General features: G+C 36.5%; 1 protein-coding gene across 1 annotated transcript in view; it reads right to left on the reverse strand.

Moving 5' to 3' along the window:
* Nucleotides 1-14,879, reverse strand: part of COL8A2 (collagen type VIII alpha 2 chain) — a 70,403-nt gene that overhangs the window by 11,830 nt on the left and 43,694 nt on the right. The window contains exon 3 of the mRNA XM_072420119.1: nt 2,363-2,537. Within this exon, the coding sequence (XP_072276220.1) occupies nt 2,363-2,525 (163 nt within the window). The 5' untranslated portion in view covers nt 2,526-2,537. The remainder of the gene's footprint in view (nt 1-2,362; nt 2,538-14,879) is intronic.

Raw genomic sequence — 14,879 nt, forward strand, 5'->3', positions numbered from 1 at the left:
GCTTTTTCTTTTTTTATTTGTCTTAAATATGTTTTATTCATTATCTGAACAATTTTTTTTTGTGTTTTGGAACATAACTTTGACATTCTGCTGGCTGACAAAACAGGTAAACAGGTTTTTCTCAACAACTTTTGAAATTCTCAACATAACAATTTTTTCAGCAATTGAGTCCAGACCACCTATATCCAAGATAGAATGAGGTTTTTAATCTTCCTAAATCTATGTTATCCAAATGTAAAGCATACCTGAAACATGTCTAGTCCCTGTTGGTTGCCTTTATGGGTAGCAGGGTCATTCCTGTTGATAGACTATAATTTTCTAATACAGGTTTGCAAGTTTCTGTTACATGTGTACAAGGCAATTGAGAATAAAACTTTGTACATTTTACTATTAGTTACACTGGCAGAAGGATTTTATTGATGATTATGAATTGGATAAGTTACAAATGCTTCTGGTTCCACATGTTTGTCAGGTCATGTGCATCAGAATGACATCATTCTTGGATCCTCAGATATTTTGCACAGACCAGGAGTTTTTTCCCAGTTATATTTTAGAACTGGAGACTTTATTACTCCAATTACTCCTGTTTATTAAGGTCTGATATCTCAACATTGTTTTCTTCTTTACAGGACAAAAACTGACCAGTTAGGTAAAAGTAATTGATTATTAAACTGAATATTCACAATAAAACTCTCCCTGTTTTACAAGTTTCTGAATATCTTTCTATAAGACATGGTTTAGTTTTTCTCTGTCCTGTAATGTTGTTTAACTGAACTTAAACTTTCTGGGATACCCTTCTATATTGTAACTGTGTTTCCTTAGTTTCATGTCTACGCTTGACTTCCCTAGAAGTTTTAATTATTTAGCCAGGGCACATGGAATTTTATTTGGCATTAGCATGCTTGGTATCTCAGTACACATGCTTAATATTACAAACTGGCCTGTTGCTAACTTGTTTTGTGATGTTTTGAACAAGCATTCACATTTTCGTTCTTGATGGCATGTTTTGTGTTAAAACATACAGAAAAGATGTGGATCAGTGGCCCTGATTTACTAAAGTTCTCCAAGGCTGGAGAGAATACACTTTCATCAGTGAAGCTGGGTTATACAGAAAACCTGGAATGGATTTCCTAAAAGTCATTACTTATTTGTTAGCAAATGTTTTCAGTTCTGGACCAGATCCATTACAGGTTTGCTGGATAACCCAGCATCACTGGTGAAAGTGTATTCTCTCCAGCCTTGGAGAACTAATAAATGAGGGCCAGTGCATCAAAACTGAACCTATTGCATATAGAAGCTCCTCCACATTTAGAACATGCAAGTATGGTGATGTCCTGCAGATGGCACCAGACTGATAATTTGAACTGCAAACATGTAAAGCCAGGATGTCAAAATGTCAAGTGTTTTAAGATTTCTAAGAATTCCCATTTCCAAGCAGTCAAGTTCAAAGATGCACTGGAAGATGACAATTGATTATTGAATGTTTGGTTGTTGATTCTGGGATGATTTAATAAATAATGGCAAACATGAACCAAACAAAATAAATTAGGACTTATGACAAACAGCAAAGCACCAAAAGCCAGATCAACAAACCAGAAGTAGTGTTTTATTGTTTTGATTTATGTAAAATAAAAAAAGTTGATTACTGTTACTGCACTTTAAGCTGCTTTTACAGAAATAAAAAAGAGAAAAAAGAAATCTTGCCAATTTTATCTTTCCTTTTATACTATAGATCAGGGGTCCCCAAACCCCGGTCTGCAGCCCACTAGTGGGCTGCAGCTATGGTCGGTGCACCCCCCCTCAGTGGGGTCAGGAGAAGGACCCTACTGGGGGGGGGCGCACCAGCCAGAGCCACAGACAATATCTCCCGTACTCATCGCAGGCTCAGGGCACTGGGCTGGTTGTGTCTCTGGACACAGGCTCAGACCTGCGATGGGAGAGTGAGTGGGTTCTGGCATCATGACGTCACTCTAGGGGAAGTTTCTTCCCCTTTGAGTGACACACAGCTCCCCGCGCATGCACGGTCCGGAGTCCGTGTATTTAGTGGTCTGTGAGCAGCCAAAAGGTTGGGGATCACTGCTAAAGATGTAGGTATTACCCAAATTAATTCAATTATCTCAACCTAAGACAGTTTTGATTCAAACAAATAAAATACATTTTTTTAATTGGAATATTACTAAGAGCCTGCTATTGTTATACCTCAATACAACCAATGATACATTATTAAAATTATTTACAAATCAAATTATTTAAAGTCAAAGTAAGACATGACAAATAGTTTAGTTATTCAAAGCAAGCTTTTAGGCTAATTTAAGCATTATTACTAATATTAGTATCTGTGTCGATTCCAAATTCATCTTACCTAAATATTGTCCTTTCCCCTCTCTGAAGGGTGGACCCAATGGCCCTTTCATCATTGGATTCATATATTTCATTTGAGGATACGCTCCTCCAGCTGGTCCACCTCCAGACACAGATCCCATAGGGGCCACCAAAAGGAATAAAGTGCTACGTCCCAGGGACATCTTGAATAAAATCTGTAGAGGAAGATGAAATAAAACATTGACATTAGTGTCTGCTTTAATGAGGCTTCAAACTGAGGATCCCAAAAACCTTTATCCATAGCTTCCTGATCTGATTTAGACTGGAGGCACTTAAAGATATCCAGATATGATAGCCAACACACCTTTGCCCTTTTTACGCCCATTATACCATCTTTACACTACTTTAGAGCTTTTGTCCTATTTTTATTTTTGTCCAAATTGGGAGAGTGGTTGTTAATATGGGAGAACATGTGACCTCAACCATGTGACGGAGCTTGCCCTTTAGTGGCCAATCATTAAACTGAGGTGGGGAAATGGGTCAGTGATAGCATCAGCATAGGTAAACTCTGGTTTTGACATGATATGGCAAAACTTTGGGATGACCCTACACCAAAGGTTACCCATGGTGGACTCATGAATCAGTGAGTGAAACTTGTTGGGGAATGGACTATTAATAGACAATATCAGTTTACTCTTTGTCATTTACAATATTTGACAGTGAACAATGTTGGTAAGCAAAATACAGCAAATTTAGTTTACTGTATCCAAATCCGCTGTTGTTGACCAAGATTTGCATATTTTATATAGGTCAACAATATCTATTTTCTAGTGGTCATTGTAATACAGCTGCTATTTTTAAAACTTACAGCCTATATTTAATATAGGAATATACATTGAACAAAAAATAATATAACATACAATAAACTGGAGTGAAAATAAACATGTTTGCAAAAAACGAATGCACAGTCTAGGGCACAATTTTTCAGCCAGGGTTCTGTAGAATGTTAAGGTTCCTCCAGAAGTTGCTAGGGGTTGTTTTGGCAACATGCAGTTTCTGCTTCGCACATATTCTGTAATGGGACATTCTTCACACTGACCACCAGTGTTATCGGGCCCTTTTTCCTCAACCACCAATCATGGTGTGAGTTTCTTGTGTGGGCCCCAACATCTGCCCTATAGTTTTAGGGGTATATGGACTAAAAACTGTGAATACTTCTGTCCTAAAATTACTTCAGTTTCATAATTACATTTATAATACTGAAATCCATGGTTTCTTTGAAAACTGAATGTTACTAGCACTAAGCTAGTCAATACTTCTAAATATCTGGTTACTCAACCCCTACAGCTCGTTAAATGGCCATTCAAGAAGACGTCATAGCTTTGATTCATTTAGTAATAAATGTAGTAAAATCTCGTTCTTTTAGAATTTATAAAACATTAAACTAAGTCCAGTAAATCCTACTTGCTTAAGAGTGAGTAAAAAAAGAGTGAACTAAGCCATGGATGTAGTTAAAATAGCTTTGTAGTATGGTCGGGTGGAGGTGCAAAAATATATGTGTGTTTTTAACTTTTTAAAGCATACATGTTGTGGTTGAAATATTACATCTGGGAAAAGTCTGTGTAATGTTTTAGGATCCAAGGTTGGCAACTGTTCGAATACCAGAAATAGGAGGAGTCCCAATATGTATCCACTTTTACAAACAGCACAGTGAAAAATAAGACTGAAAGCTGTTGCATCAAGGAATAACCAAAGAATAACCTATTTTGTAGCTGGGCTTCACAGGATCCATTTTAGCCTTGGTCAACTGTTTCTTTCAATAAAGCAGTCATCTAAGTATTTCCTCTGTTTTGTTCTTGGTTGTTACCTAGATCTATTCCAGATTTGCTGGATCACCCAGCTTTACTATCTTCTCCAGCCTAGGAGAGCTTTAATAAATCAGGCCCAATGTTCCACATTAATGCAACTCTGTAAGCATTAATACAGCTTTCATTTTATTTTAAATGCAATCATCCTGTCTTAAGATTGACCTTGTGTCAGCCTCTTGCAGTCTCTGCACAGCAGAGCTGGGGGAGGGAGAAACAGCACAAGTGGACAATCATATGCTAACAAGGATCATTCCGATTGGAGGCGACAAAGAAGTGACAAAGAGATGAGCTCATCAACGAGTTGTTTCCCACTGTCTAATCACAGATCATTTGAGCTGACAGACAGGGAATTTCTATATTCAATTTTAATGTTTTTGCCAGGTAAAATAATGATATATATTTGATCTTTATATTACGATGTTTTGCTTTAAATAGTTACACTTCCATGTAAGATCTTTAGCCATTGTAGCAGCCAGTGTCTGCTGCTGTGGTGTCTTTCCCATAATTCCTTGCTGACTCCAAGTAAATGGTTATTTGTTTACTTGTCTAATATTTAGGCTGAAATATACCCCCTTAGCTAACTGTTTGTGCATTGAGAATCATATAAGTATATATGGCCATTTTTATGATCACTCCTACTGGTAAACTTGTATTTTTAAAGTAAAAATGTAAAGTAAACCAGTAGCACCCTGCTGACTTTGCCAAAACTGCAGTTTTGTTTATGGTTTGCATATAACTGCCTTAGTTTTATTACTAGCGCTTTAGCTTTTAAATCATACCCAAAATGGCCGTTGCCTAAAAACTGTCTTAAAGAAAGCGACAGTGCTACTTACAGCATTAAATCCAGCTTTTCTTTTACTAGTTCATGCTAGAAAGTCCTCGCCTATGTCTGATTAAATAGAATGATCCTTAGTAAGGAGGTTAGTTTGTATTTACCCTAAAGAAAATTACCATTGCTTGCTCTTCCATAAAGTTGGTACATTAAGAGAGATAAGTAAATTAGTCATAAGGAGCTGTCAGCATCTTAATTCAGTATCAGCCACAAAGGAAGAACATTGTTCTAGGAAGTCATTCCACTCACATATTTGCATGGGCAATATGTAGTAAAGCATTATTGTGTATACCTGCAAAGCAGGAAACAGAGCTTATCGACATAATGAGCCAATATGGCATCAAGAATTTTCAAGACATACTGACACTTTGGAGAAAAAAGGTCCACTGGTCTCAAACAAATATATGCACGTGACCCCCCCAATGTAACTAATCGCCAGGCTTGATCACTGCCATCAAGTGCTGCCACCATCAACAATAAACTCCTGATGTGGGGGTTGTAAAGGACCATGGATTGGTGAGTATACTTTGTTGGGAAGAAGGGCTATTTGAAGACGGTCTCATTAACTGGGTCTGATTTATCACTGCTCTCTAACACTGGAGAAGGTAGATTATCACGGACCAACCTGGGTGATCTAGCAAATCTGGAATGGATCAGGTCCAGGATTGGAAACATTTGCCAAAAATAGCAAATTATTTTAGGACATCCATTCGAGGTTTGTTGCATCAAGCAGGCTCACCTATATAAGTCTATCTTCTCCATTCTTGGGGAGCTTTGATAAATCTGGTCCAATGTTTTTTTAGATACCTTGAACACACTTTTAAGATATACCAATAACAATAAACGATTGCATGGTCACTTGCCAGGTAACCATCCCAGCTCCAGGAGTCAATAGTGTCAAGCAATTTGCTTTGTGCCCCTGTTCCTTTATATTTACTAAGTATGAACACTTTCCAGATTCTTCTAACTAAAATATTTATGTTCTGACTATAAAGTTTCACACATCTGCCAAACCTCTGACATAACAAAAAGCCACCAGTGCTATAACAAAAAGGCAAACATCCATGTCTCCAAATGACTTTCAGTCACTACAACAAAGGAGAAAAAGTGGGCATAGGCTGGTACTCCTGGCAGTCAAACTGTTAACTATTCGTTTAGATCATTTTGTTTTATTCTCAAGTCTATAGTGAGAGAACATAAACAGAAACCTAATTTTCTTTCATGCCAAAGGCCCCCAGCGGTAAAATTATTTGACATCAATATTTCTCTGAAACTGGAGCCTGACGGAGAACTTGACAGGAAGAAAAGGAAGAGAAAAAAGGAGGGAGTGTGGTGGGAGAATTAGAAAAATCTGAAAAAGAAAAATATTTTTCTACTGTCTAAGGGAGTCTGGGTCTTTAAATGTTAGCAACTTGTTTAATAAGCAAATGACAGCTGACAAGACAATTCAAATTAAACATTTGTCAAACATGATCACATGCATAAATATACACATATGTACATAAGAAATGATGGGGGGGGGGGAGTAGCTCATTGGGTTCAAAGGCTTTTTTAACAATCCAATTAACTCTTTCTTGCCATATGAATGCACTGTTATCTGGAGCTGTATACCGTACATATGTTTTACTATATTATCATACAGACTGGCAATCTGTTATTTTGATGCCATGTTTTGAGAAGAGAGTGGCAATATGTTTATATTGTTTTTATTGCTTCCTTACTATATTTTATATGGTAGAGTTACTTGTGCATGCTAAAGGTAGACATGTGAAACTCAACAAAAAATGCTCTGCAAAAGAACAGAAATATTTTCCCACCACCCATTCAGTGTTTTTTCACTCTTGTAAAGCAAAGGAGAATCTAAGCACCTAACACACTTTCAGGAGTATTGGATTCCTTTTTCACCTGTTGTATGGAAAGTAGTGAGAACATGGCTAGCCAGTGGAACCAAAGGCAGCTGATACTGTTGAATGTCTGAAACTGTTGACTGATGGGAAGTAGGACAGTTAAATAATGCATCTTCTTTTGCAGGGAAGTTGCAAAAAATTGAATTTTTATAAATTTTAATTTATATTTTAGCCACGGAGATTTTTTTTTTTTTACAATCACTCTGCCACTTTAAAAATTTTACATTTTTTCAGGGTTCTGTGGTTCCTGTCTATAGCTAATTCGACACCTACTGATGATATCATTTGCATGGGGAATATACATATATATATATATATATATATATATATATATATATATATGAATAGGTGCTAGTAAGAGAGAAGATAACAGATCATCAGTCAATCATGAGAAGTCAGGAGGAAGGGCAGACAAAGCAACTAGACACTTACAGTTCCAGTGAATCAACCTTTATACCAGATTCACTAACTGGCACAGTGCCACAAACTGCCTGTAGGCTGCCACACTCTGACATTGGTTGCCAACTTCTTAAACCATGACAGGATGATACGACTGAATACTAGGAAACACTGAGCTGACTTTGTTACAATACTGAATCTGAGTGGCCTGTCTAAGCCTGATAAACCAAGGGGGACATGTGAAAAGTGCACTACGGGTCTCAGTCTCAAAGGATAAAATTTTAATCTTTCTCAGCATGGGAGCACCCCCAGCCCAGAACTCAACCCTCACATAGTTCTATTTCCGAGCTATTTACTGCTGGCCTGGTGCATTACTTAGATTATACCTGACCAATTTACAAGGAGACCCTTGGCCCAATCAGTCCCCAGTATCTGCATCCATTTTGGGAAATTGATCTTTATAATAATGAAGTTTTAATAGGATAGGATAGTAACAAAGGGAGTAGCAGTGCACACAGACAGGGATAACAAAATGCAAAATGTGTGTCCATGCCCATAACTTATCCTCCCGATAATTGCCCCATAGAGTGTGTTGCTGTGCCCATTAAACAAATGTGAGTGTCCCGAGTTTTTTGGTCTTCTGCTCATGAAAAATTAGAAATTAGGTTGGAAACCCTGCAATTTCAAAGTAGATTTCCAAAGCATTTTAAAGAATCCGACAGAGAAGGTTTAGTTCATTCATAAGATGATTATAATAAGCATTAACCCAAAATATATAATCAATTGATCCTGACCTTAAAGGCTTAGATTCTTTCAGCTCAATACAAAAACTTTCTATCTGGATATATCAACATGTAAATGCTTCACAATTGTCAACTTTCTCCAAATGTCTTTGCCTTCCCCCTCCCACAAAACCATTTGTTCAGTATGAAACATGGTACCCAACATTATATGCTGGAGACACTGAGGGTTCAGGGTTCCTGGGAGTTCCTAGTTTATCAGTTCATAACACTGACTGATAAGAATAATCGTTTATAAACTGGTATATGGCTGGTAACATTTTCTAGACCTCTGCACTACCATCAGACTTAACTCTTGAAATTATTTAATGATGCATTTTACACAGCTATATCCTAGAAATTATTCAACCAACTAGCATAGCATGCAAAAGTCTCCATCCAAATCTTTAAATGGATAAATAACGTGTCTGAACCAGTCAATGCATTTGGGGTTCCCAGATGGTCACATGTTTGTGTTCTCTTTGGTGTTTTCCTCTAATGCATTGTATAAAGGAAGTACAAAGAAAAAAAAATGTAAAAAGACATTTCACCTATTTTATGGGTTGGCATTACTTAATAGAGTGCTCGAAGGCTAACCTCAGTTTTCCCTGCAACTCCTCAGTTAGCAACTTTCACAATGCATTAAAGACTGCTTCCAAAAAAACACTTCCAAAAATGACAGCTTAAGTTTATCAGACTTCCTTACAGAGTCAGTAATAAATCATGTTAATTGAAAACATGTTTTTTTAGAAGTTTTGCATAGATTACAAAAAAATCCATTTGCTGTTTGGTCCCTATTGGGGAGAGTTACTGTCACTTCTTCTCCAGAAGACTCAACAGGAACTAAATCAAAACCTCGCCAAAATAATATAAAGCCTTTTTTGGATAGCTGCTGATAAAACAAGTTATCTTTTGGGAAATTTCCTGTATTGAAAAAAAAAAACTAATAGCGATAGCAACCTGGGAGACGTGACAGTGAATCTGTCTTTATAGACTAAATAAGAACCCAACAACCTTACTCCTCATGTACAAAGCACAGTTTTGCTTGTAGTTACTCATTTACTCCCAGCTGTATGCATTTTTAGAGACAGTCCTGTTTCAAGAAGTGCAAATATTGTTTTACCAAAAGATGTATGTGTTACCATGTGTGACCAAACTTTAAACCCTTAGGGTCCCCTAGGAAATTTTACCATCATGTTGTAACAATGTTATTGTTACTAATATAGTCATACCATCAAAATTTTATTTCAACAACTTCACCCTGTTAGCACACCCAAGATCATCACTTGTATCACTTGTTCAAGCACCAATATTTATATCATAAACAATAATGTGACTGTATATTTAAACTGTTAATAGCCTGTCTGAGAAGGAATTATTAGCAAACACAAAAAGACTTCTTATTGTACAATAGGTGGCAGGTTAGCTACACAGTAAAGCCTTTCAGGGGCCACATGCCGACATCATCCATTGCAAAGGTGACTGGGACATGCTGTCTGCATAGTTGGAATTTCTACATTCAGTAAGCTCAGCCTGGAATCTGCAGTGACTGGGTGCCTTGGGTCAAGCTAAGTATTAAGCAGCAGAGCATGTCCTTGATGACCTTATAGAAAGGCGATCCTTACTAAGTAATAGCACATGCAATTAAGAAGAGAATGCAAGTCATTTGACGACCCGGGGATCTAACTGTTGCCTGCACACTCCTTTTGTAAACAAATTAAACACATTTGATAATAAGAATTTCTCTGATTAAAATATAGCAATAGTCGGAAACTGACATTATTAAAAGGAGTATTGTTCAGTAGAACTAGTAATATAGGATATTGTTGAGTAGACACAGATCAAAAACAGTATGTATAGGATGAAACTTTCTCATAGCATTTAAACATTATAAATATATCCTTCCAAAGTAAAAAGCCTATGTGGAAAGATTCAACAACAATACCACCCATTAAGAACTTCCGGGTACAACAGGATATCTAACTACTGTCCCCATGGGTTGCATTAGACTGAGACACTTGGGGTTCACCAGTTTATTCCTGATGCCAAAACAGGACAATTATGCTTTTGTATGTATTTATTGTAATACATTAATGCATGCTGGCCAGACGACACTTGGTAATTATTAATTTGCAGTTAGCAGGTAGAGCTCCTATTCCTCGTCATATGTTAGAAGGTAAAGCCTGTGATTAGTAAATACAAAGTTTATTATATTAGCTTTAATCAATCAGGCGCCTTAACTCTGTTGGTGTCAGTTGCCACTATATTACCATCTGCACTGGTATCAGTGGTTATGATGAACAAATAACCCCCACATTGTTTGCAGGTGCAGTATTTGGGCCACTTCCATCCGGGTAATGGGTCCCACCACTTGGTAACAGACCCATGTCTGATGTTGACCTCCTTTTACTGACTCCACTTCTGTCCAATTATCTCAAAGGTTTGGCCCATTGACAGCCAGGCTGAATTGGAATTGGCCGCATGATATGTCATCTACTCTAAATAGGAAAGGATATAACTATCTGCCTCTATTGTCATGAAAGATGATGGATTCTTTTTAAGAGAGAGAAGTTATACAGTTGGTGGGGTTTAAAGATAAGGCTGGAGTAAAGCTTTTCTGAACCTTAAACCAAGGAATCCAGTTACATTCAGTCATCAGAGCCCTAAAATATTCACATTTAAGCAGCTCATGTGCCCACAATTGCATACCTATAAACAATGTAGTCAAAATGTTTCTTGAAGACCCTGAATATAACTTCAGAATTATCTATAATGGCACCATTAGGAAGTAGATGAGCAAAAAGGAAATAAGGAATATTTACACATATGTTAGTATGTTGGGTAGGAATGCTTTAGAAAAAAGTGTGCCATTTTTGTGTATGTTTTCATTGTTTTTACACTTACATATATATCTGCAATAGTATCATAATGGCAATCTAAAAGTGTGCCTTTTATGTCAGCTATCATCATGACTGTATATTTCTTTTTCAATGACATGTACAAAACATAAAGGAACTTCTATGCAAAAAATGACTTAAGTTTGCCTCAACACATTGGAAACCAGAAAAAAGATATACAACCAGGAGGTGAAAATGAGTGACAGGTAACACTAAATACTTTGCGGATTATCTCCACATAAAACAGAGACATGATTTCAATAGGGAGATGTTAAATTTCATTTTAGTTTCCTTCAATCTTTCTGTCTGTATGTTCTTGTGTTACTGCCGGGTATTTCTGAATATCCATACCAGACATTTCACTCAGAGCTATGCTTGAGGTTTGGGACTTTTAATCTCATGCCCTAGTGAATTTTAGAAATGTTTAGGCTTGGTTGCTTTATACATTCTACAAAATCACTTGCTGGATCAGTGGCTCCCAAGGTGCCCAGTGGTACTGAGCCTTCCTTTGGTTCCTTGTTGTACCCCTAACGACTAAGGCATTTTTTCTTCTGCCTGGCAAACCTCAGTTGGCTTGTTTCCAACAGAAGAGGGGTTAATTAAGAGCCAGGAAAGGTAACCACTGGATGAAAAAAACATCTGTGAAGGCAGCCGCCGCAGACAAACCACATGGAGGTCTGAATAGCCACAAAAATGCAACAGGGCCCCGTGCTTGGCTCTGTGTCTACTTAAGCAGCCGAGCAGACATTTAATGACCTGGATGCTCATGCAGACATAAGATGTGCATGTAACAGGGCTTTTCATGTTGCCACCACAACATTCTGCTGTACCAAGACACTGCACATTCCTATTTTAAGGTTATGTTAACTACTAGGTATTAGTTGTATATTAATAGTGTCATAAATATACATAGTATATATTCATCTCATTGCCCATTAATATCTGAGTAATGGAATATACTGCTTTGGACACCGAAAGGGCCGAAGGTAGATCCAACATCCGCCATAAGTCCAGAAGAAGAATTAGGGTCCTTGTTAGTTTTTAATTATTGCTATGGACATGACATGGACATGACATTGCTACGGACTCTGTAAAGTTTTGTATGATGTGTTGGCCATATATAAATACATGATAATAATAGAAGATGAGATCCTATGACATTCAGACAGGAAAACCCAATTGTATAAAGTCAGAACACTTTCCAAAGTTAGCATTAATGATGCTTAAACTGCAGTTACTACTTTAGCTCTCAGGATGTCAGGAGGACAGGTACTGTCTGTGGGATTAATGGATGGAGCCACAGAAGTTTTAAAACGTCTCAAGTGTGGGCATATCAGACACAGTGTAAAAGCATGTTGGGCAAAGACAAGCATGTGCACATTTGGGAACATACAAGACGCCATTACATACTACTAAGAATAAATTAGCGATACAATATAAAACACCGACACATTTATTTTCCTCATTGGTGCCTGGACACAAAACAATACACTTTCCTGCCTGCTAAATACTTACCTCATCATAAAGCTGTGTTAGTATAGACAGCCACAGATGTCAGTTTTCATAACCAGCAAAGAATGGTATGGGTAGTATGTGCATTTTTAAAAATATATTACTATTAAAACACATGCGTGACTTGGCAATACCAGGTAATTATTATTTATTGCTCGTGTACCCTAATGCTAGTCACCTATATGCATAAGTGACTAGCATTAAGGTATAAACATGCTGCTAATTAGGGTGCTTTTATTCTGCATAATCTATTTATGAGTTTAGGTTTGGTTGACATGAAAAGAATATTTAATCTCTATGGTTTAGGAAATAGTGCACTGACTAAATTGCATTGAACAAAAAAAGAATAAAGCATGTTCCATTCCGGTGTCTTGCACAATATAGTGCAGTTAAAAATTAAATTAATTGGCAAATGCATCTCAATTACCAATGACTTCTTAATCTACCACTGCCAAGAATGACTATATGTAAAAAACATTTAAAGTCCTGTTCTATGTTACCAGTCTTTAAAGACACAGTAAAGAAACATGTGAACTGTAACTGCTGATTTGTAGTTAGAAGATGTAGGCTCTGAGGAAGTCATTCTTATCCTATAGTCACAACCTAGTGAGCCACATATTTGAAACAGCGGTGCTTAATATTTTGGCGCTATATAAGTCATGTTTAATAATAATTTGAAACAAAGTTTATCAGGAGAGTTTGAACTACTCAAACTTTGCTTACTGCATGCTGGACCAATGTTAAGAATTAACCAGGAAGATTCATTGACAGACATGGACCTGTCATCCTTAAAATAAAATTTAGTAATGGCAGCTTCCACACTTTTATCCTAACAGGTTTCCTAAATTAACCTCTATTTTTATATACTTGTTATACATCTCTGAATTGCTGGCAGGCCTACCAGTGTCTCATTATGCTCAATTCTTCTTCCACAGCAGGCTCTTAACCTTTCTCAGCCAGCAGCCAGATGTCTGTGAAAGTGTCTTACTGTCTCAGCATTTAATCCCTGTTGAACTTGCTTTACTGAGGTCTACATGCTGTGTATAATAGTGTTAACATTTTAATTAATAGGACTTAGAATATCTGCATAATAATGAGATTAAAACATAAAACAGAAACTAAAATACTTTCCTGTAGCATATAATAAATCTACAAAAAAGTATATTGGGCTTCAACTCAGTATAACGCAACAGTTGTATTTAGTCCCAATTGGCCAGCTCAGATCACTTGCTCTTTCAACATGGGGCTTTATCATTTTATTTGGCTTTAAAAATGATTTATCAGTTCACTATTTTCATAAAAGTTCTAACATTTCCACTTTACATGTAATTTATATTTCCTAATCTCTCTTAACAGACTGTTTATTCATCATCAAAAGCTAAAATCTGCATTCTTAAATCTGTAGCACCTCAAAACACTATTATAGTCAAGTATCATATGAAATAGCTTCAAATGGCATTGTTTAAAGCAAGGGCATAATTGTTAACATCCCTGCATGAAATTTCATGTTTTGGTAGACTGAAAAATTGTATCCAATCCCACTAAAGTACTATTTAAATCAGGGCACATATCTTCTTTTGCAAATTATGTAATGTAAATAGTTTTACTTACATAAAAGGGTATCCAGGAATGTATAGCACATGTGTTACACTTGTGCCCACAAACTACACCTACAGTTACAAGGTAAAACAACACAACACAAGGTAACACATATGAAAAAATGTAAAAAAAAAAAAGATCAAAGACTAAACTAGGAGCTTTCATAAATCATACACGCATATATATATATATCTCAATGATCTTAAGAAAGGCATTATGAAAATGCTAACAGGTGTTGCAGGGCAAATATAAAGGAATAAAGAGCGACAAGAAGAGAAGCTAAAAGTAAAGAGGGTTGGAGGGTAGCAGAACAGGAATAATGGAAGTAAAAAAATTGGAAAATTGTGTATAGGAGAAAAGAAACAAGACTGAAGTTAATTAAGAGTGATCTTTTCAAGTATAAGAAAGTAAAAATGGCAACCTCATTGGAATAGAAAGCCCAATTATCAAGAAAAATATTATATTTTTATTAAAAACACTAGACTAGAAGAAAACATATTAAAGATTTGAAGATATGAATGTACCTGGTATGAAAATAATTGCATCAGTAATGATGGTAGATAAAGTTTAAAACTGCAGAAAAGAAACTTGTTCAATAAATATTTGAGAAAAAAGGGAATGCGTATACAAAAAATAGAACATCCACTATGTAGAAATAATGCAATACTTGTTAGGGGTAAAATGCTTACAGAAATAACAAATGTAAGACAAGGTGAATACCAGTTAAAATAAAGGATGGACTTCTAATTACAATTTATTATCCA

Source organism: Pyxicephalus adspersus, chromosome 1 (genome assembly GCF_032062135.1).
Source record: "Pyxicephalus adspersus chromosome 1, UCB_Pads_2.0, whole genome shotgun sequence".
Taxonomy (NCBI): Eukaryota; Metazoa; Chordata; class Amphibia; order Anura; family Pyxicephalidae; genus Pyxicephalus; species Pyxicephalus adspersus.